Source organism: Mauremys mutica, chromosome 7, assembly GCF_020497125.1.
Source record: "Mauremys mutica isolate MM-2020 ecotype Southern chromosome 7, ASM2049712v1, whole genome shotgun sequence".
NCBI classification, from domain to species: Eukaryota; Metazoa; Chordata; order Testudines; family Geoemydidae; genus Mauremys; species Mauremys mutica.
Window position 1 is genome coordinate 44,646,132 of NC_059078.1, and position 24,232 is coordinate 44,670,363.

At 44.3% G+C, this 24,232-nt stretch overlaps 1 protein-coding gene across 3 annotated transcripts in view; it reads right to left on the minus strand.

Annotated features, from left to right (window-relative positions):
• The window catches only part of STAB1 (stabilin 1), a 117,724-nt gene that overhangs the window by 39,164 nt on the left and 54,328 nt on the right, over positions 1–24,232 (minus strand). For all 3 annotated transcript variants that reach the window (XM_045024398.1, XM_045024397.1, XM_045024399.1), the window contains 12 exons: positions 22,543–22,638; positions 21,985–22,080; positions 19,202–19,249; positions 17,775–17,905; positions 15,768–15,879; positions 15,469–15,546; positions 14,984–15,085; positions 14,106–14,213; positions 13,198–13,329; positions 10,783–10,911; positions 10,135–10,191; positions 8,294–8,389 (listed from right to left, as the gene is read on the minus strand). In XM_045024398.1, the coding sequence (XP_044880333.1) occupies positions 8,294–8,389; positions 10,135–10,191; positions 10,783–10,911; positions 13,198–13,329; positions 14,106–14,213; positions 14,984–15,085; positions 15,469–15,546; positions 15,768–15,879; positions 17,775–17,905; positions 19,202–19,249; positions 21,985–22,080; positions 22,543–22,638 (1,185 nt within the window). The remainder of the gene's footprint in view (positions 1–8,293; positions 8,390–10,134; positions 10,192–10,782; positions 10,912–13,197; positions 13,330–14,105; positions 14,214–14,983; positions 15,086–15,468; positions 15,547–15,767; positions 15,880–17,774; positions 17,906–19,201; positions 19,250–21,984; positions 22,081–22,542; positions 22,639–24,232) is intronic.

The window sequence follows — 24,232 nt, forward strand, 5'->3', positions numbered from 1 at the left end:
AATCTGAAGAAATTATTTCAATTAATATAATTGAGATCAGAATTTGGCACTTTATGAGGCTGGCAAATTAAAACAAGGGAGAACAAATTTAAGACCAGCAAACACACAGTGCTGCTGGAGGTTAGAAAAAATGTTTTTAGAGAGAATTAGTAATAGAGTAGAATGCAAGTCAATAATGGAAGCAGTAACCAGGAATTTATCCAAAAGCAAAGCTATACTGTCACTCAGAAGAAAACAATCTATGTTGGACATATATTGAAAGGTGCATAGACCCTATTGGAGTATGGACACTCAGGGCCGGCTCCAGACCCCAGCGCGCCAAACGCGCGCTTGGGGCGGCATTTTGCCGGGAGGGCGGCAGGCGGCTCCGGCAGACCTCCCGCAGGCATGCCTGCGGAGGGTCCGCTGGTCCGCGGCTCTGGTGGACCTCCCGCAGACGTGCCTGCGGAGGGGCCGCTGGTCCCGTGGCTTCGGTGGAGCGTCCGCAGGCATGCCTGCAGGAGGTCCACCAGAGCCGCGGGACCAGCGGACCCTCCGCAGGCACGCCTGCAAGAGGTCCCCCGGAGCCGCGGGACCGGCGACTGCCAGAGCGCCCTGCACGGTACGCCGCCCTGCTTGGGGCAGCAGAATTCCTAGAGCCGCCCCTGTGGACACTTTCCAGTTGAAAATACTGTTATGCTAGAAGGTGTTAATGGCTGCCATCAAGCAGGTCTTTGGATCTATAGACAATCACAGATCTGGTTAAAGGTGATGAGTGTGCTAAACTAAAAGGAAGGAGCAACTAAATACCCCTTGCTAAAGTGATAGATGGAAACAATAAGAGGCTACTGCCCAAGGCCCTGGGCATGAAGGCTAACCCTGAGCAGGACCAACCCATGTATCTTGAGGGAGTTTCCCTGGAACGGGCTGCAAATGCAGGGGCTAGAGGACTGTTTGGGGAATTGTGTGTATTAAGGCTAGTCTACATTGGCAACACTAAAGCACTGCCATGGCAACGCTTTAACATGGCTTGTGTAGTAATGGCAGAGTGCTGGAAGAGAGGTCTCCCAGCGCTCTAAAAAAACCCACCTCCATGAGGGGCATAGCTACTAGCGCTGGTGCACTGTCTGCACTTGTGCTTTACAGCAATGAAACTTGCTGCACTCGGGGTATGTTTTTTCACACCCCTGAGTGAGAAAGTCACAGCGCTGTAAAGTGCCAGTGTAGACAAGCCCTTAGACAGAGAAAGTCAGCAGAAAAGGAGAGAAGTAGTTGTCATAAACAGATAGTTAAGGGTTAAGGTCTCTTTTACCTGTAAAGGGTTAACATGCAGTACCTGATGACCACCTGACCAGAGGACCAATCAGAGACAAGATAATTTCAAATCTCTGTGGAGGGAAGCCTTTGTCTGTGTTCTTTGTTAGAGCGTTCTCTTTTTGGATCTAAGAGAGGCCAGTCATGTCTCCAAGTTCTCCTGGAGTAGTTTCTACTATTCAATAGTGAGTATTAATTAGAAAGGCGGATTAGTCTTATAATTTGATTTCTACATTTGCAATTATGTGTTTGCTGAAGGAAATTCTTTATTCCTGTTTGCTGTTACTTTGCTTTTACTGAGAAAGAAAGGAGGGGGGATTCTCTTCAGAGATTGATAAGTTTAGACTCTGTGTATTGTTCCATCTGGGTATTACAGAGACAGTTACTTTCTTTTTATTTGTTAATAAATCTTTTCTGTTAAGAACTTGGTTGATCTTTTTTTGGGTGGATTCTCAGGGAAAGGGGAGGGGGAGGCATCCCTCTGTAGTTAGATCCCGGTGTCTCTCCTAGGAAAAGGGAGGAGGGAGGAAACAGGGGGGAATGGTTTATTTCTCCTGGGTGTAAGAACTCCATGGATTTGGGGTTCTTGGGATCCCCAAGGATTTTGGGGAAGGACTGTGTCCCAATCCACGTTCCTGATTGGGTGGTGGCAGCTTTTACTAGATCTAAACTAGGATTTTTAGTTTAGAGGGAAACCAGTGCAGGTCCCCATATTGGAACCCAACAGCTCCAAGTGGGGGTGAGACCTATGACATGGTGGCAGAGCGGTGGGATATTTTTCTGAACCAGAGAGCCATTGCTATTCTCTTCTCCTAAAGCAGGACTGCAGGTTAGGAGGGAGAGATACCCCGAAGGCAAACAGACAAGGTTTTCTAACTGGCTTAGTTAGGAGTTATTTTCAGCAGGGCTAAGCTGAAGGGAGCTATTCTCTTCTTCTAGAGCAGGAAAGCAACCTGAGAGAAGAGGGGGGGGGTTACAAGTATTCAGTTTCTAACTGGTATTGTTAGAAGGAATCTTCAGCAAGGTTGGCTGGAGGGAATTAAGTTTTCCAGCAGGCTTTGTTGGAAGCAGTTTTTCTTTCTGGTTGCTTGGACAGGCAGCTTGAGGAAAAACGGAGTTTTAAAGCAGTTTTTCAGGGTTAGAAGGAATCTTCGGCAAGGTTGGCTGGAGGGAATTAGGTTTTCTAACAAGGCTTTTGTTAGAAGGGACACCTACTGAGAGGGTACTTAGCAGTTTGCAAGAGACAAGTTACCAAACCAGATTTTCTAGTTTCTTGTGAGCCAGCAAACAAACAGCACCACATTTGCAAATAAAAAGGTTTTGTTTCTTTCTATTCAGTCGCGAGTAGACAGGGTAGGGATTGGGAAGCAAGCAACCCAATTCACTCACTGCAGAGGGGTGTGGCCAGCACCAGAAAGCACAAAAACATGGAGAAGCAACAAGCCAGAGAAGCTAACCACAAGAGGGAGCTGGAGAAACAAGAAGCTGACCACAAAGCCAAAGAGGCTGAACACAGAAAACAAATGGAGTTAAAAGACAAAGACCTGGAATTAGCAAGAGCTAACCCACATGTTCCAGCCAACCCTAACAATCCTTCTCCAGGCACTGTTCCCCATCCCAAGAAATTTCCCACCTACATGGCAGGTGAGGACACTGAGGCCTTCTTGAAAAATTTTAAAAGAACCTGCCATGGGTACAGCATCCCTGAAGACCAGTACAAGGACTGGTCAGGAAAGTGGACTTTTGCTGTCTATGACAATTATTCCATCCCCATGCTACTGGGGGAAAACTTGGCCAACCATGTGCAGCTGGCCAAGAGGGGGGGAGTGGTCACCCGCAGCCAGGCCAAACAAGCAGGCACTCCCATCCCTGTTCCTGAGCCATCCACCAGGACCCCGTCTGTGTTACCAGAGACCCAGACAGAGGTGGTGGAACCGGATCCCATGCCAACAACTACAGCAGCCATAGTACATCCAGTCCCAGGACCGGAACTGGAAGAGCAACCAGCGGCAGAACCAGCACCAGCACTGACACCAGCGCTTGCAACTCCACCGCCAGGGGGCACCAACGGGCCTGAACTGGCAGAAGCAGCAGACAACTCTACCCAAGAGGCTCAGCCAGAGCCTGAAATATCACCTTGTGCACCAGCGGAGAGCGGTTCACAGTCAACGGAAACAACCTCATCACCTACATCGCTTCCAGAGGGACCCAGCCCAAGTCCACAGTCTACGGAGGAACGGGTGTCTCCAGCCTCAAGGGAACAGTTCCAGACATAGCAGGAAGCCGATGACAGCCTTAAAAAAGCTTGGGCGGCGGCACGGAGCAACCCACTGCCTCTCAGCTCTTCTACCCGATCCCAGTTTGTTGTAAAACAAGAACTTTTATATAACAAGATTCTTTCCGGTGGACACCAGAAAGGCCAGCATCCTCAAAAACAGTTGGTAGTTCCAACTAAGTACCGGGACAAGCTCTTAAGCTTGGGCCATGACATCCCAGTGGTCATTCTGGGGTGAACATAACCAAGGACAGGTTGGGGAAGTCCTTCCACTGGGAGGGGATGGGCAAGAACGTTGCCAAGTATGTCCGGTCAAATGGTTAAAAAGTGTTCTTAAATGTCAAATATCTTGTTGTTTACATACTTAGTAGTATATGTAATAGTGCATGTGTTTTGTTAATCTGTTTATTTTAAAGTTCTACAAGGAAATCACCGCCAGTGTGGGTCCCCCACTGTCTGCGATTTGGGGGGCGTGTCAAACAGATAGTTAAGGGTTAAGGTCTCTTTTACCTGTAAAGGGTTAACATGCAGTACCTAATGACCACCTGACCAGAGGACCAATCAGAGACAAGATAATTTCAAATCTCTGTGGAGGGAAGCCTTTGTCTGTGTTCTTTGTTAGAGCATTCTCTTTTTGGATCTAAGAGAGGCCAGTCATGTCTCCAAGTTCTCCTGGAGTTGTTTCTACTATTCAATAGTGAGTATTAATTAGAAAGGCGGATTAGTTTAGAGGGAAACCAGTGCAGGTCCCCATATTGGAACCCAACAGCTCCAAGTGGGGGTGAGACCTATGACAGTAGTCGTGAGTACTCATTAATGATCTGGAGGATGGCGTGGACTGCACTCTCAGCAAGTTTGCAGATGACACTAAACTGGGAGGAGTGGTAGATACACTGGAGGGTAGGGATAGGATTCAGAGGGACCTAGATAAATTAGAGGACTGGGCCAAAAGAAACCTGATGAGGTTCAACAAGTACAAGTAGAGTCCTGCACTTAGGACGGAAGAATCCCATTCACTGTTACAGACTAGGGACCGAATGGCTAGGCAGCAGTTCTGCAGAAAAGGACCTAGGGCTTACATTGGACGAGAAGCTGGATATGAGTCGACAGTGTGCCCTTGTTGCCAAGAAGGCTAACAGCATTTTGGGCTGTATAAGTAGGAGCATTGCCAGCAGATCGAGGGACGTGATCATTCCCCTCTATTCGACATCGGTGAGGCCTCATCTGGAGTACTGTGTCCAGTTTTGGGCCCCACACTACAAGAAGGATGTGGAAAAATTGGAGAGTCCAGCGGAGGGCCACAAAAATGATTAGGGGGCTGGAGCACATGACTTATGAGGAGAGGCTGAGGGAACTGGGATTGTTTAGTCTGCAGAAGAGAAGAATGAGGGGGGATTTGATAGCTGCTTTCAACTACCTGAAAGGGGTTTCCAAAGAGGATGGATCTAGACTGTTCTCAGTGGTACCTGATGACAGAACAAGGAGTAACGGTCTCAAGTTGCAGTGGGGGAGGTTTAGGTTGGATATTAGGAAAAACTTTTTCACTCAGAGAGTGGTGAAGCACTGGAATGGGTTACCTAGGCAGGTGGTGGAATCTCCTTCCTTAGAGGTTTTTAAGGTCAGGCTTGACAAAGCCCTGACTGGGATGATTTAGTTGGAGATTGGTCCTGCTTTGAGCAGGGGGTTGGACTAGATGACCTCCTGAGGTCCCTTCCAACCCTAATCTTCTATGATTTTATGAGCCTGGCCTAGAGAGGGAGCAGAGACAGAGCTTCTTAGGCACGGAACCCACTGGAGAGGCAGACTTGGAAAGAGAGAACAAGGAAACTGCCTGCTGTTTGTTTCTGCTATGTTCAGGGAAACAGGGCTTTGTGAACATTCTTTATAAACAAACAGGATTGCACCAAAGAATATACCTAACTCATACAATCAATTTCACCTAACACAAAAAACCTGGCAAGGCCCCGAATATTGGCTATGCACTTGCACCAACTGGACTACAACATTACTGAGTGACCATAAATTACTACCCTGAGACAGCATAGGAAGCCAGCTGGTGAAGGCTGCAGCAAGGAAATGATGTATCAGCATATTGGATACAGCATATTGATATAGCATGATTGGAAAAAGGTAAATATAGTGCCCATCTTTAAAAAAGGAAGAAGGAGAACCTGGGGAACTACAGACTGGTCAGCCTCACCTCAGTCCCTGGAAAAATCATGGATCAGGTCCTCAAGGAATCAATTCTGAAGCACTTAGAGGAGAGGAAAGTGATCAGGAACAGTCAGCATGGATTCACTAAGGGCAAGTCATGCCTGACCAACCTGATTGCCTTCTATGATGAGATAACTGGCTCTGTGGATATGGGGAAAGCAGTGGATGTGATATATCTTGACTTTAGCAAAGCTTTTGATATGGTCTCCCACAGTATTCTTGCCAGCAAGTATGGACTGGATGAATGAACTATAAGATGGATGGAAACTGGCTAGATTGTCGGGCTGAACAGGTTATGATCAACAGCTCAATGTCTAGTAGGCAGCCGGTATCAAGTGGAGTGCCCCAGGGGTTGGTCCTGGGGCCGGTTTTGTTCAACATCTTCATTAATGATCTGGATGATGGGATGGATTGCATCCTCAGCAAGTTCGCAGATGACACCAAGCTGGGGGGAGAGGTAGATATGCTGGAGGGTAGGGTTAGGGTCTAGAGTGACCAAGACAAATTGGAGGATTGGGCCAAAAGAAATCTGATGAGGTTCAACAAGGACAAGTGCAGAGTCCTGCATTTAGGATAGAAGAATCCCATGCACTGCTACAGGCTGGGGACCGACTGGCTAATCAGCAGTTCTGCAGAAAAGGACCTGAGAATTACAGTGGATGAGAAGCTGGAAATGAGTCAGCAGTGTGCCCTTGTTGCCAAGAAGGCTAACGGCATATTGGCCTGCATTAGTAGGATCATTGCCAGCAGATTGAGGAAAATGATTATTCCCCTCTATTCGGCACCAGTGAGGCCACATCTGGAGTATTGTGTCCAGTTTTGGGCCCTTCACTACAGAAAGGATGTGGACAAATTAGAGAGTCCAGCAGAGGGCAACGAAAATGATCAGGGGGCTGGGGCACATGATTTATGAGGAGAGGCTGAGGGAACTGGGCTTGTTTAGTCCAGAAGAGAAGATTGAGGGGGGATTTGATAGCAGCCTTATTGAGGGAGGATTTGATAGCAGCCTTCAACTACCTGAAAGGGGGTTCCAAAGAGGATGGAGCTTGGCTGTTCTCAGTGGTGGCAGATGATAGAAGAAGGAGCAATGGTCTCAGGTTGCAGTGGGGGAGGTCTAGGTTGGATATTAGGAAACACTATTTCACTAGAAGGGTGGTGAAGCACTGGAATGGGTTACCTAGGGAGGTGATGGAATCTCCATCCTTAGGGGTTTTTAAGGCCTGGCTTGACAAAGCCCTGACTGGGATGATTTAGTTGGGAATTGGTCCTGCTTTGAGCAGGGGGTTGGACTAGATGACCTCCTGAGGTCTCTTCCAACCCTGATATTCTATGATTCTATCCCCTGGCTGCCATGGACAAGCCCCTCCTGGACCATCCCCTCCTGGCTGTGCTAGGTCCCAGTAGCCTCCCGCCATGGCGAAGGGAGGTTGCAAACACCTTACACCACCCACAATCCCTCCATTCCCAGATGATTCAGAGCCCTATACAAAAGCCTGCACTAGATGCTGGTGTGAATTTGGACACATGCACATACATCCGGTGAACAGACATGCACAGACCAGCAATTACTGACATTTTTCTAAGATGTTTGTCACTGAAATCTGTCTCCTCACCTCCCCCCCTCAAAAACAGAATATTTTTGAAAAATCGTTTAAATTACTTTGACATTTTTCTGTTTACAAATTTTCAATTTTCAACAAATGAAAAAAAAGCACCTATTGGTTGTTGCAGGGATTTTTTTTATTTTGTTTTCATTTTTTGTATTGTCAGTTTCAATTGGTCAGCTTAGTCACACAATTAAGTTTGCAAAAAAATTACGCAGTAGAGAACAAACTCTTGTTATGGGCTGGTTGAAATCTTGTTATGGGTTGAGTTAAAACCCCATTGAGACTGGTAGGTGGGAACTCCTCCTTCAGTTAACATAACTGTAAACCTAAGTCCCACCTAAGACAAAAGGTGTATGTGAACCCACACAGGAGCTTTTCCTGAGTATTGCTCTGGGAATGTGTTTAAGGGAGGGAAAAGAGACAAGAACAGACAGCAGGAGAGAGCCCGAGCCTGGTGGCTGATCCTGAAAGAACCTGGGAAGAGGTTTTTGAGTCAGGGTGCAGGCGAAGAGAGTTCTTTTGGTGCTGTGAGCAAGAGAAGCTGTTGTTTCCTGCTCTTTGATTCCATTTGCATTCAGACACACAGGGCTTTTATATAAACAAAACTGCATCAAAGAAAATATCAGACTCTTTCAACTTCTACTCCCAACTGGAACATCCACAGGGCCCCAATCTTTGACTAGCCTCTCAGGTCCAAAGGGGTAATATTAATACATGAACATTTGGAAAACTGTTACAAAAATACCCGATGGAACAAAAACTCTGCCAAATGTACCAAAATCTCTGCAAGTCTGTTTTTTTCAGGACCCGCCCACAGACCCCTATTTGTATGAAAATGCCATATGATTTGTCTTTCACAATCATCTGAAAATTATTGTCAATGTACATTAAAATCTGAACTTACTAAAGAAACTTTAACACAGGTGAAATAACAACCAACTTCTTTTGACTGTCCAAACTTATATAAACAGTGTGGCATCTTCCCTTCTTCTGGAGTTTCCTGCAGATACAATTAAAAAAAATATTATAACCCAGCAGCCCATCAAAGCAGGCATATATGAGAGCCAGCCCATTCACTGGTGAAACAGAAAAACAACACTATTTATCCTGTCTGTAAGAATGGCAATAAGAACTCAACAATGCCAGAGCTGAGAGCAAACCAGTATACCAGGCCCTGATGTGTAGGAACTCCAGATGACTAAAATCCTCAGTTTTATTCTCCATAAAACCAATACGTCTGCCTGTAAAAGAGAAAGTGCCTGGCATGCTTTTTGGCATGTAATGAATTAGATAAACCAACAGTTCCAGATGTCACCACTGTGTAATGCAGTACTGCTGCCAGCAGGAAGAACTTGATAATTTTTCAAACATTTGTCATCCTTTGAAAAACAAAGTGGCGAGTCAGAGAGGCAAGTGAACCCACCTGTGTGATCCTCACTAACAGTTTAGTCTGGAAAAACTGGTTTTCCCTAGCAACAGTGTTGGAAAAACAAGAGATCTGAGGCTAAATCCTACTCACTGATACTTGTGTGAGATGGCCATTGAAGTCAATGGAAGGTTCCACTGGGTCAAACAGACCAGAATTTGGGCCCAGGTAATACTTTGTCCTGTGCTGCTGTTCAGAGGGCCAGCACAAGGAATATTCACCACTTAAGCTCTCAAAATAAGATTGAAATGAGACTTAGTAGTGCCTAAGCACTGCGCTAGCCCCTCTGCACAACTGTATATTCCATCCCCACGTGCCATGAATACAGGGCTGGTTATACTGAAACACATTCTCTTACCGTAACCCTCTCCTGGCACACACTGTGTATGAAAGCCCAGAACACCAGAATCTGTCCCCCTCCCCAAAGACATCAGGCAAGGTCTCAATGTGTACCCTACAAGTGGAGGACACAGTTTAAATGGTTGCACTGGGATTGCTTCAGACTAAGTCATTGGGAAGGGAAGACATTGCAGGGTGGATATGTGGATATAAAAGTGGAGAAATTGTTCTGCTCGGAGCCATTAAGATAAATGTATTCTTTTCGGTGCATCAGCCCCTCTCCTCCATCCCCAAACTCCGCCTCCCTCTCCCATATCCCTCCATCCAACCAATGTAGGCAATAATCTCACACTCACCACCAGCCTCTACTTGGCCACTGGCCTTTCCCCCTTCACAGAGGTGCTCTGGGCTCTTCTCTGACTCCACGGCCACTACGTATTCAGGGTTTAATCATTGCAGCATCTGATCTGAGCTACGGATGTGGCTAATCCCCCCGTCTGCTCACATGAGGGGTTGGGAATGTCCTAGAGCTCCCTCTTCTACTGGCACAGGGCCTCTCAACAACCAGCCTAAATAAAGTAGCTGGCAGAGACCCAAGGATCAACGAATTCCCTAAAAGGCAGATGGGAACACAGTGATGGATTAAGACCATGTTCAATGGGTTCACCACTCTAGACTGCATGTTCTAAAGAGATCCTTCAATTCAAGCACAGCGTGGATAATGGCTCCATGAGAAGGTTCAGGGTGCCATATTCTCCAGCTGGAACAGCCCACATTTGCCCTCAATCCATCAGTTGTTACGCATGAACAATGAGGACAGGAAATACCTCTTTTTTTCTTTAATAAATACAAGGGAAGAATGAGCAAATAGTGGGTTGGCCTCTTGCTTGCCATCACCTACCTCCACAACTCTCACCGCTGAAAACAAAACTGCTTTCCCCGAACCACATGCAAGGGTGTGAAACAAATCAGAGACTTACTGTCAGGACCGATCCAGAAGGACACTTGATTCCCCTGTCACACTTAGCGCATCTCGACTAGGGGACAAGAAACAGAAGAAGTCACACACAGTCCCTTTTAAAATGTCCCACTCAAATACTAGTTTTAAAGTGTTCCACAAATCATCATATAGAGAGAGGACAATGGATCAAGATGTTAAATTCACTGACTCAAAACAATGAACTGAGCAAATAATGATTCAGGTAGTGAAATCCTGGCTATTATGGGTTTGGTTCATGCAATGTCTTATTTTTAACATGGAACTGTGAACACAAACACTGCTGCCAGAACGTAACATGAAACAAATCCTCCTCCTTAGCATGGCCATGGATATGCGATGTAATTTCTCAGCTATAGCAATGTACGGAGCTACATCTGTGGCAGTTTACTGAACTACACCTAAAAGTACAGGGACCGATTCTAAGAGATGCTGAGCCCCCACAACTCCCCAGTGCCTCAGAGTTGCAGGTGGCTCAACAGTGTCAGTGTCAGGCCCATAAGAAGTATCTGCTCTGTACAGAGGTATAGATGAGATTAGCTGGTTCAGGCCATCATGATGTGACCAAGTTAAGAAGACTTTAAATCAGAGCTCTCTGATGCTGTGATTATCTTTATGTAAAGCTAATTACCTTCTGAATCACTGTGGTATTGGCAGTGCAACGATTTTTCTGAATCTGTAGAACCCCAGAAACCCCAATCAACATCCCATTCTTGGTTTCGAAAAATTTACCGTCTAAGCGGACGTTGTTTACAAATGTCTGCAAAGAGAAGAAAAGAATCTGGTTAACAATCAGAAAGCTAGGATGCCACCATGATAACAACAGGGATAGCTCAGTGGTTTGAGCATTGACCTGCTAAACACCCAGGGTTGTGAATTCAATCCTTGAGGAGGCCACTTAGGGATTTGGGGCAAAAATTGGTCCTGCTAGTGAAGGCAGGGGACTGGACTCGATGACCTTTCAAGGTCCCTTCCAGTTCTAGGAGATTGGTATATCTCCAATTATTACATTACAGCAGAACCACCATATAACTAACAAGGGCCTTTCATCATCCAGCTGCTTTCAAACTGTATATTTTGCTCATCTACCACTGGGATGGTTGCCTCAGCTATTCTACACACACAAACTTCTCTAGTAAAAATTACAGTGGATTTTTTTTAAGGTAGGCAGAATATAATTACCCAAGATACAAATGAAACAGAACACTGGTGTCAACTGCACTAACTCTTATAAAGAGTGACATGAGTGCTTCAGTGACAAGTGCTGAGGAACTTTTTTTTTTTTATATAAACATCTCATCCAAAAGCTGATGCCATCAATAGCACCCCAAAGTGTGTTCTGGGGGCTCTCAGTATCACACAGCATGGAGATGGCTACCATGGCCTCAGTCAGGACGAATGAGCTTTATAGGTGAAAGGACAATTCATTCTTCATGGCCCACTCTGCCCCTGGCATCCCTGCTGAGACAGGCAATAAGAGGGTGTGGATGGGGCACAATTGCTATGATGATTTTTTTTTTTAAATGATCAGAACACCTGTACTGCACTGAGAGCCAGTCCACTGGACACAGAATAGACCCAGCAACTCACTTCACACAGGCTTCTCAACTGATTTAGATGGGAGCAACTTTTGGTCACTACCATTCTGAACTACATTTGAACTAGTGACCTAGAAATGGAAGCCTATAGCCCAAGTTTTAATTAAGAACAAAAGAACGGCCATACTGGGTCAGACCAATGGTCCATCTAGCCCAATATCCTGTCTTCTGACAGTGGCCAACACCAGGTGCTTCAGAGTGAATAAACAGAACAGGCAATCATCCTGTTCCATCCCGTCACCCAATCCCAGCTTCTGGCAAACAGAAGCTAGGGACACTTCAGATCATGGTTTTGCATCCCTGATCATCCTGGCTAATAAGCCATTGTGTGAAGAAATAATTCCTTTTGTTTGTTTTAAACCTGCTGCTTATTAATTTCATTGGATGACCCCTAGTTCTTGTGTTATGAGTAAATAAAACTTCATTATTTACTTTCTCCACACCAGTCATGATTTTATAGATCTCTATCATATCTTCCCTCAGTCATCTCTTTTCCAAAGTGAAAAGTCCCAGTCTTATTAATCCCTCCTCATATGGAAGCTGTTCCATACCCCTAATCATTTTTGTTGCCTTTTTTGTACCTTTTCCAATTCCAATGTATCTTTTTTAAGATGGGGTAACCCCATCTGCATGCAGTATTCAAGATGTGGACGTACCATGGATTTATATAGTGGCATTATGATATTTTGGGTCTTATTCTCTATCCCTTTCCTAATGAATCCCAACATTCTATTAGCTTTTTTGACTGCCACTGCACATTGAGTGGATGTTTTCAGAAAACTATCCACAGTGACTCCAAGATCTCTTTCTTGAGTGGTAACAGCTAATTTAGACCCCATCATTTTATATGTATAGTTGGGATTATGTTTTCCAATGTGCATTACTTTGCATTTATCAACATGGAATTTCATCTGCCATTTTGATGCCCAGTCATCCAGTTTTGTGAGATCCCTTTGTTACTCTTAGCAATCTGCCTGGGACTTAACCATCTTGAGTAGTTTTGTATCATCTGCAGATTTTGCCACCTCACTGCTTACCCCTTTTTTCCAGATAATTTATGAGTATGTTGAACAGTACTGGTCCCACTACAGACCTCTGGGGAACCCTGCTAGTTACCTCTCTCCATTCTGAAAACTGATAATTTATTCCTACCCTTTGTTTCCTATCTTTTAATCAGTTGTCAATCCCTGAGAGGGCCTTCCCTCTTACCCCATGACAGCTTACTTTGCTAAAGAGCCTTTGGTGAGGGACACTGTCAAAGACTTTCTGAAAATCTCAAGTACACTATATCCACTGGATCGTCCTTGTCCACATGCTTCTTGACACTCTCAAAGAATTCTAGTAGATTGGAGAGGCATGATTTCCCTTTACAAAATCCATATTGACGCTTCCACAACAAATTGTGCAATGGCATCCTAGAACAGCAGGTAAAACCCTCCCATCCTTACCTGGTTGTTGTTTTTATAAAACATTAGCCAGTAGGAGACTCCTAACATTGTGCTTTTATGGACTCCATTTTTCAAGTCTGTAGAGGAGAGCTTCTCTCCAAGTACAACATGGTACTGCACAGTGTCATTATCCTGGAATTCAAGATCAGTAGGAAGCAAAACATTCAGCCTATTATTGTTTCATAAACAGCTATTAGGTAGTTAGAGGTAAGTACAGTGTAGAAAGAACTGTAAGTCCACAAGTCTTAGGTATGTTCATAATCTGAAAACCAGCTCTAGAACTAAGTCCAACAACCCTGTAAAACTGGGTTTGTTCAAAAACCAAGAAAGGTGTTAGGAAGCCTTTCTAAGGGATTGGACAATTACCTGAATCATAAGCACTATCCATGAGTTTGGAAATTTTGCTGGATCTGCCTACATACAAAGCTAATTTTAAATGTAAGGAGTCCAGATATTGAAAATGGCTAACACTATGTAGCAGTGGCCATTTTAAATATGGTCTGGCAAATTCCTTATATGGTGCTCCACCTGACTCCACTGTCAAGCACAGAGAACCCCTTCCTTTCACTCTCCTTCCTGCCATGCTTCCTAATGTCAGACATCTCCACCCACCGCCACTCCACCTACTCCCATGTGTCCTCTTCTTTCTGATGTGCTTCCCTGTCATTACCCTTGCTGATCCCAGAAAGCCCTCTCTCCTGCTGCAGCTGCTGGAGTCCAGAATCAAGCTCAGCAGGTGACGGTTAGAAGTATGGAAACATGACTTCTCCTGGCCATTCTATACATTAAAACAATTTTAGGCAGAATTCCTCATTAGGGACTCAGATCTAAAGTCTGATGGTAGAATATGGCCCCCATAATTGATAACTACCACACGTAGTCAGACTGTAAACAAACAGTGATCTTACCAGTTGGGTGATGTTGGAAGAGTGGCAATATTCCCCAATTGAATTGTTTCCTGGGACAAAAATGGTATATTTTTCAGAGGACTCAATATTTCCAATCAACTGGTATTGCTAAAAGTTGCAAAACAGGGATATTAGTGAGTGAACTAGTTATATTTAAAAGAGCACATGAGAGGTAAACAAGAAACCCAAAACAACCAAAAAAAGATAAAATATTACTATCAGTTAGGAAGGTGGAGGCATCAGGCAAGAACTCCAATAGAAATGCTTTAAAACTGGATGAGATGCAAGGCAATTTCCAGCAGAGTCATGGAAAACAGCAGCAATCCACCCTGCTGAGGTCTTGCTTGGCTGATGCTGGCCCAGCTTCTCAGATAAATGGGCCACTCTCCTACTTACAGTGTCTATCTATAAGTCTCCTGCTTTAGCACCATCTCTAGTGTGTGTGTTATCATTCTGAGGTGTGGATATATGTGAACACACACACACACACACACACACACACACACAAAAGGGCTTACAGATCCAGCTTTAATAAGTTGCTAAAATTTAAAGAAACATCTACCATGCCTCCCAAAGAAACTAACCACTTCAAAGAGGCTTTATAGCTAAAACAGCAGTTTTCATTGGGTGTGTCTTGTTCTATTTCTGTGAGGTCTGATCCCCCGTAGGAGTTATTCGTTCCTTTGGGCAGCTGGCTAGCCAGCTTTATAAATCTGACCTAGTCCCAAAATATAGCCTGAGAGCACCACAAAAATCACCATGATTTTCCTAGGCAGTCCATGCAGGCTTAGTTCTAATCTTAGGCTGGTTCAGCGGCTTCATACTATCAAAAAAGCTTCCTCCACTTAATATTCAATAGAATCCAAACAATTGCTTACCAGTAACAACTCCTTGAACAGAGTAAATGCGGGGACCATATCGAGCTGTTGCTGCAGACCGGGGCGACTTGGTGGGATATCTCCTAAAGGTGGTAACAAAACCTGAGCGCAAGAAAGACAAAGATGAGCTTGATCACAGGTCAGAAACTGCTTGGGAAAAGCACACAGCAATCCTGCCCCACAATGAAAATCATTATGCATGGTTGCAGTTAGTGGGTCCTGCTCCCAGAATGGACAGGCCTTGACTCTTTCCTTGAAGAGTCAAGTATTGGACTTTTCTACACAGTTTGAGGGCAGTGCTTTAAATATTAAATGCTGCTGCACAAGCAGCATCTGGAATGAGCTCAGAATATCCAGCTCTACTTTTGTCTATATGCTTCTCTTGGATCCTATTTGAATCCCTCCATAGCTCCACAAACAACGGAAAACAAATATGATACAGCAATATAACCTAGTATATCCAGACATTGTTCTTACTGATTTACCTTATTTAGGATATAAATAGTGCCGTTAATAGCAGGAATGTCAGCTACTACAATGATTGCATTCTGAATCGTTATAGCCTGAAAAATAACAAGAGGGAAACATGAGAACATTGTAGGTCACTGAGTGGGGTGAAACAGAACAATCTGTGTCCAAGGCCCCCTGCAGCACCTTAGATTTATATGATACATAAGGAATTTAATGACATTGTCCTCCCCAATGGGTACCCCATCACGGTACATCCCTAAATGTGTTGTTTAATTTGCTACCAATATACACGCATCAATTAAAAAGCCCTTACGCCGCTGCTGTTGGTTATCTCCCATCTGGTCCGTGGATTGAGAGTGGGTAACTCCTCATCCTTGTGCTCTTTAAGCTGCTCACTGGTGAAGGAACCTTGGAGAAAATGGGACCTGTAGGTGACGGGCACATGTAAAGAAGAATTGAGAGCACGTTTTATAACATAGACCTCTGAAGTAGACTCTTTATCTTGGCTGCCGTCTGATCCCGTAGCTTGCTCTTCACAATCCTGGGCCTGGCCTCCTCTCAATATCCATGTCATTATGTGCATTAATCCCTTGGTATGGTGATGACAACTGACAACATGCAGCCCTCTATCACTCAAGCTAATCTGAAAGTATAGCAGGTCACTCAGCTGCAAGAGGTTACAAGCCTCAGGTGTTTCCAGGATTCGATATTTTTGCAACAGGATGTAGGTGCTATCTAAAGTTCATCTCTGCAGGGAGTTTAATCCAGATATTGAACCAGTGCTCATGTTAACTCATGTACTCTAGCTCCTCCTCTCCTGGTCCCTAAGCTCTCCACAACACAAAGTCCTTCAATGAGACATTTCAACTAGGAACAGCTGAAATGGCTTGAATACAATAAAAGCTAATGCAAACATGTGCACCAAACCCAAATCGCTGGCACTGAACTACACAGATACACCATGCAGCCCTGCAACTGCTATTCAGCCAGTGAGCTGTATTTGCAGCCATCGAGCAGCTGCTCTACACCTGGCTTTCATAGGCTTGTGTGGGCCTTCTCTGACCCTGGTGTAACTTGCCCATGCAAGGCCAGTTTACTCTAGCTTTGTAGGCCCCAGAAATTGGCTCATTGGGCAAAATGCTCTTTCCTTCTACCTCGTGCATAGGTGCAACCACATACAAAAGCTGACTGGGACCAGATATGAGGATGCATGAGCCCTGCTGCCACACTGAGGGGACCATGGATAGGATGATGAACACTGGATGGACACAGCCCAGTGGTTGCTGTGTGGTAAGGAAGGGACAGAGGAGCCCAGGACACAGGGCAGATGTTGCTCTGTTTTTCACTTAAGCTAGACAGCCTGATACTCTGGCTGAGGACTGAGTCAGGACTCCTCTGCTCCAGTTCTGCTAGGGTTGGTGTGAAGGGGATAGGGAGATTGAGCCCTGCTCAGTGGAAAGCAGAGGACTTGGTGGTCACTCCACACTTCCAGGCAATTGGCTGCAATAGTGAATCCTAGCAGCCAGTATTATAGGGGAGCACTAATGCACATTTCTCACCTGCACTTTTGAAAAGGAAGATGCCAGATTTCTCCCCTTCTCCATCATCGGGTTTGAGCTACCTCTGATCCCATCCAATTCTAGCTGCAGCAACTTCTGTGTACCATCATCTTCAGCACCAACTCAGCGAAGCTGCCTTTTCTCACAAGTTCAGTACTTTCTCCATCTCCCCTCTGCTTTAAAAACTCCTCCCACCTTCTGCCTGCTCCTCAATACCAGTCACAATTCTGACCTTAGCTCTCCATCCTGCTCACCAGCCCGACCAGTTCCATATTTCCCAGCCAGTATTCACACACCCTCCCCTATTTGATCCCACTAATGTTCCCTGGGCTCAACTCCAGATTTCTGTGGGTCACCACCTGCCTTCCCTCCCCAGAATATGTGGGTAAGTAAGAGAGCTGCAGACTTCATGCTCCTCTCACATCTTCTGCATGGGCAGATGTTCTGTGCAGAAAGAGCAGCATGCAGAGAGAATTCCCTGTTCCTTCTCCCACTGTGGGGCTGCTTCTGCATCATGGCTGGGAGAAACATCCTGCCTTTAATATGCAATTAATAAACCTTCATTGTATCTTCTAACCTCTGTTGTGTTTGAATCATCCAATAAACACTTCATCCCAACTGGATGTTTCACCTCTGCTATGTTTTTACCCTGTGATGGTTTTCTTTCTACTGACACGGAGCCGATACAGAGAGAACGCCAGTCTCCAGACCTCAGTTAGGGCTGTTTTGAATGAAAGAGCATGGTAACAGTCCAACAATACCTGACTAAAAATGGCAGCGTGTAGGGCTTCAGCCAGAAATCTTTTTCAGCCTGGCTCAGGTTTTTGATGGCGGCTTCTGCAGGCACCAAAACAGTGACATTGACTCCTGCTGGGATGCTGAAGAGAGATTTCTGTCGTCCAGAGCAAGGGGATGCACAAATAAAACAAGTCAGTGCTACACCTACAGCACAGTACAAACCTTTATCGCTATGATCCCACTCCCACTGCATGTAAGATAACTGTGTGGGATTAAAGCTTAAATTCAGTTGTACCCAGAGCTGTGGTGGTGGTTAGGAAATTAGTTCTGGTGAGAGTCAGCAAATGCCATGGAAAATTTTTCCACAGCAGTCCAACCTTAATTTGCTGGATGCTGAATGTAGGAAATCTGCAACTTCAAGGAACAAACCCCCAGAACAGATGCTGCTGAAGGAGAAAGTTCTTAATATTTTTTATATTGCCAGTGCCAAAGGTCACTTTATTCAAAAAAGGTTCTAAGAACCTTGCAAATAGGAGCACATTCACTTGAGTCAGTAAATCCCTTCGAACACCCAAGGCCAGATTTGGACTAAGGACCAAATATGATCTGGCAAATGCAGGTGTAACTGATGGAATGGGTGTTGTGCCTGCTTGTAAATTTGGCCCCATATATTGGAGAACATTTTCAGTGGCCAGTTCCATTCCATGAAGTGCTTACCACCCTGTTCCAGTGGGAACAGGAAGATAGTAACAAGAAAGGGAAAGAAAAAGCTACCTGAATTTTTAACTTTACTCTTACTTTTGAAGGGTGGCTATATGTATATTACTCCCACTAGTTTTTCATCTGTTTGTCTTTCACCCAAAGCAGTCAGCTGCTTTACAACAGCCATGAGTTAGCAGCAATATATGGTATGAAGGTCAAATATGTGATGGTCTCCGTTTCTTCCAGAGAGAGACGCATGGTCCCCAAAACACACCATACGAGCCAATGGATCCACAGTTACAGTCTCTAGAGCAGCTGTCTCAGTGCACACAGTTGGCCATGTGACTCACCACTCAAATTCTGCTGAGAACTTAAGAGGGTACATGCCTGGTCCTCACTGAGCTTTCAGATGGTGCTATTAAAAACACAGCTAAATGCAATCAATCACTCCATTTAGAACAATCTATAAAACTGTCAACTAATTTGAAACTCTAAAATGCACAGTAATTTTAAAACCCCCACCATTTCCAGGGCTAAAGGTGGGGATTTTTTGTTTAATGTACCAAGCATTAGCAAAGTTCAGCTCGATTTGCCCTTTTTTTTTTAATAACACATGCAAAGGAAAATTGGCTCTTAACAGCAAATTTAAAAACAGCATCTTTGATCTTTGCTTTGGGCTTTTTTTTTTAAACCACAAAATTTATATTTTACAAAAACACTTGTAATTGCTTCAGGCAGCATTTTTTACCTTAATCCACTCATAGAAGCCTGCAAAGTGGGAATTCCTGGCCAGCTCCTTCCAAAAGAGAAAGCAACACCAAAATTAGTACAAGTATAGAGTTTGTAGGGAGGGATGAAGCAGGGGGAGGGAAGGGTGGTCTTGTGGTCCTTGTTATTTAAAAAAAACGGCAGACTCCTGTGGTACCTTATAGACTAACAGACGTATTGGAGCATGAGCTTTCGCGGGTGAATATCCGACGAAATGGGTATTCACCCACGAAAGCTCATGCTCCAATACGTCTGTTGGTCTATAAGGTGCCACAGGACTCTTTGCCGCTTTTACAGATCCAGACTAACCAGCTACCCCTCTGATACTTGTTATTTCAAGTCTACTTCAAACATAGCAAACTCAGCTGAGTGAAGTGCTTACTGCCTGTCTACACAGAACTTTCAGAAGCCATGTGTCACTCACAAAGGTGTGTTCCGAAGTCAGAGAGCTGGATCTAAACTCTTGATTTTTTTTAAAACTTGCAATACTTTGCCAATTGTATCTAATTTCAAGCTTAAGGTGATTAATTCCTTGACAACCTTTGCCTTTTTTAACTACTCAGATGGGGCACAGAGTTCAGAACCAGACCTGAATCAGAACTTCCCCAACGTTCAAGTCAGATTTCAGGCTCCACTCTAATGAATGAAGAATGCATATAAGCTCTGCAACATCATACACCTAGGACACAAGTCAGAAATTGTTGTTGGTAGCTTACATTATAACTTGGGCCTACATACTAATGTTCTATCCAGGGAGAGAGGGAAATACCTCAGATTGCCAGGAAGACTATGGTAAGAAGAGTCAGATCAGGTACTCTAGAGGGGGAAGCATGGGCAGAGACCCTGTGAAACCATGAATTCTCAGGCCTCCCCTTGCAGGAGAGAGGGAAAGTATGTTCTCTGTGTAGATTTGTCCCCTTTCCAGTTGCTGTCTGACTTTTCACTTTGTATGTAAGTGTATGGGGAACCCGGCCTAACCAGCATCAACCAACCTGGGTTCCTGGGAACAGTAACCATTTTGATGGAAAAGCAGAGGGTGGTGTGCTAGTTGGTATCTTACAGCAATACTCTTCAGTAAATCAAGAGAACTGTCACTACATCTTGAACAACAACAATACAGCGGAGATCAAACTATTCCCCCCTTCCCTTTCCTCTAAACTAATTCATGGGACACAACACAAAGAGACGTATCCATTTTTTTCAAGGTGATGCAGAAGTTTCAAACTGGACAGTTCAACCTATCAGTCAGGATGGAAAATTGGCAGAGGACTGATAGCGTTACTGAGGCATACACTGACATAGGCTTTGTTTTTGAATGAAGTACTTTATATATTCTTCAAGAAGTAGCAACTGTTAGTAAAATTATGTATATTTAACCTCTGATATTCAAGTCCAGAATCAACATGTACCATTGGTACGTACATAAATTGCCTAGGGAGGTTGTGTAATCTCCATCATTGGGGATTTTTAAGAGCAAGTTAGACAAACACCTGTCAGGAATGGTCTAGATAATACTTTGTCCTGCCAGGACTGGACTAGATGACCTCTTGTGACATTATGAGTATAATATAATGTCTCATCGAAAGGTGACACAGGGCCAGAAAGAGTTAATTAACTCAGACTGACATGACCCATGGCCAAACTTTAAAGACTTGTTAGGAAGATATGTAAATGAATAGAGCTTTGAAATGCAAGCTTGCATTGTTAGAGATAGAAGGGTAGCTGTTTGCTCAGGTCTTATAGTGTAAGAAAACAAGTTTTGTCTATTACTATGGCTTTGATTCAAAGATCAAAAAAGGAGTAGTAACATTTAGGAAGACACTTGAGTGAAATAGTATTATTGTGTACATGTCTCTTTGAAGGTTGTGGTAACCTGTATCTGAACTGTTTAACGGATAAATTACCCTATGCTAATTGCCATGATGTTTGGGAGACAGAAAGTTAAGTCTATTGTTTTCTCAGGCCAACAGGCTGAAACCCTGGACAGGATCCTTCTTCATCTCAGATCTGCTTTGGGTTTCAAGAAGGGGAAACCCTAAGCCATAAGAATTGAGATCCCCAGCCACTGACTGGAGTCACCCTGAATATGGACATTGGACTATAACCTATGGACTATTTCTAGAAGAACTTTTGGCAACTACAAACTCACCATCTCTGCTATGTATCTGGACCTCCAGAAATTGAACTCAAGTCTGTATGTATATTGATCTTTCAACCAACTCTCTCTCTTTTCTTTTTTAATAAATTTTAGTTTAGTTAATAAGAATTGGCTATAAGTGTGTATTTTGGGTAAGTTATCATTTGACCTGGGTCTGGGGCTTGGTCCTTTGGGATCGGGAGAACCTTTTTTCTTTTACTGGGGTATCGGTTTTCATAACCAGTCATCCCCATAAGGAGCGGTGCTGGTGGCGATACTGGGAAACTGGAGTGTCTAAGGAAATTGCTTGTGTGACTTATGGTTAGCAGTGGGGTAAAACTAAAGTCGTCTCTGTTTGGCTGGTTTGGTGTGCCTTAATAATAAAGGACACCCAAGGCAGTTTGAGCTGTAACTGCCCTGCTCTAAACAATTTGTCCTGTATTGATACTCTCAGTTGTATCCTACTAAAGGCAGCATCGTTACACCTCTCGAGGTCCCTTCCAGTCCTATGATTCAAACCAGCAGCTGTCGTCACCTGCAGATTTTACCATGAGCTGGTTCAGCTACTGCAAAAAAACCCCTTTTTTCTTTGAATTAAAAGAGAATAATGTTCATTTTCTCCCTACCTTTAATACATCTCCATAACACGTAAGTCCATCTCCCATGTAACCCGGAGCGCAAGCACAGGACCGGTCCCCTCCTCCAAGAGGCTCGCACACAGCCTGTGAGGACAAGAAAACGAAGGATTACTATGTAATAAAACAGATGGAGCACTGCTCAGTGTTAGCCACTCAGGAACCCTGTGGGGACTGATCTCCAGTCTCCCAAATTGCAAGATAGGGCCTTAACTACAATGCCATCGTTCCTTTCATGGTCCCTTAGGCTGAAATAGTGTATTCTCACTGTACACCTAAGAAACCCCCCCGCACCCCCCCCCCACACCTTGTAAAACATGGGAGTGTGAGCAAACAAGATAAACTAATGACCACAAAGCTTTTATGCTTTGTCACATGTAGATGTGATTACTGGACAACAAAGGAAGACATATTGGGCCAGATTATCAGTGGGGGTATATCAACATAGCTCCATTGCAGTCAGTAGCGCTACACCGAAATACATCCACTGAGGATCTGGTCCAACATTCTTTCCCATGAAGGATTTTGGAGAATTTGCCAGCTACTCACCAAATCATGGCAACCACCATTGTCCAGCTTGCAAGGATTAATGGATTCACAGTTATAGCCATCACCAGCATAGCCACTCTTGCACATACACTTGCTCTGAAAGTAGAAGAGAGAGGGAGGAGCTTCACTACGGACCTACCCAACTGCACAACTAATGCCGTCCCTCTTTCAATGAGTCTGGGTCAAGATCTACTTTTCAGTTAATTTTTAAAATGATTTTCTTCTCAGTGTTGTTAACAGTCCCTGGAAAGTCCGAAACGGAAATATTTCTTTACTAGGAGTTTCCCTCTGTTACAGTGCACACGCTGGTTTGTTATTGTAGGGTTGCTCATAAATATAAAGCACTCCGGCATGCACTAGTCTGTTATTGTAGGGTCTCTCAGGGTGACACACTGTACCTCAAAGTATCACCCTGTAAACCCCATATTCATCATTGGTATATGGTGGTGGCATTTTTCTGATAAAAAAATCAGAAAAATGATACCTTGAAGGTATCATATGAAAGGTCACAATCTGCTGAAATTCACTATTCTGTCAAAATGTGTGCATCATCATTGTATATGAAGTGATGAAATTTTGCTGTATGGTTGTTATTGAAATATGCTGCGAGTTTGGGAGATGCCCACTGCTAGCTCTCCAGTGACAACAAAGGTGGTGACCCACATCCAAACATACATTAAGCGACCATTAAGAGCCATTGACCAGCAGGGGAATTGCAAAGAGGAGATTTACAATTCTGAGAGAGTTGCGCAAGCACCACACAATGAGGATTTCTCAACTCTATGACTCAGTTGCACAAGCACCACACAACAGTGGATTGCTCAGCTCTGACTCAGCAAGGCCTACCAGGACATGTCTGGACCAGAATCTTTCTTGGGACATGAATTGAGAGTAGAAAATAAGGGACCGTGGCATCATGAGAACATCTCTCTCCTCCCCCACCTACACTGAAGGCAACAAGAACACTGGGAAGACAAAGATTTTGAACTGAGGAGACTGGTCCCAGGCTGACAAGGAAATTCAGCCTGTGTATTAAGAACTGTAACTTACCTGCAACATCCAGTGCAGTGAGAAAAGCTGTCTCATTCAACTCTTGCTTAGTTTGATAAAATTTGGAATTTAGACTGTGATTTTACTTTTATTTCATAGGTAACCACCTTTGTCCTGTATGTCTACCACTAATACTCACTTAAAATCTATCTTTCTGTAGTTACTGAACTTATTTTAATGGTTTAGTTTTACCAGTGAGTTTGCCTAAAGTGCTTGGGGAATCTGCTCAGAATACAAAGACTGGTACATATCCCCCATCCTTTGACGAAATGGTGAACTAATTAATGAGCTTGCATTTTTCAAGTTAAGATCTTGAACAGATAAGATCTTGAGCAGTGTAACTGATGATATATTTCTGGGGTGCAAGGCTGGGGACTTGGGAGATTGCTGGTGATTCCTTATGGATACTTCATGAGTGGCTTAGAGAACGTTCATGCAATTTAGATGGGTGTGTCTCTGTATGCTGGTGGCTGAGTGATCACAGCATCTAGAGGGGTTTGCTGTTTGTCACTAGCGTAGCATTGTGAGAGACAGCCCAGGCTGGAAAGTTAAGGGAGTACAGCAGTCCCACAGTTCCAGACTGGACCCCGGGGATCTTATCAGACTCAGGAATTCTGATTTACTAACTCTTGTTTTAATG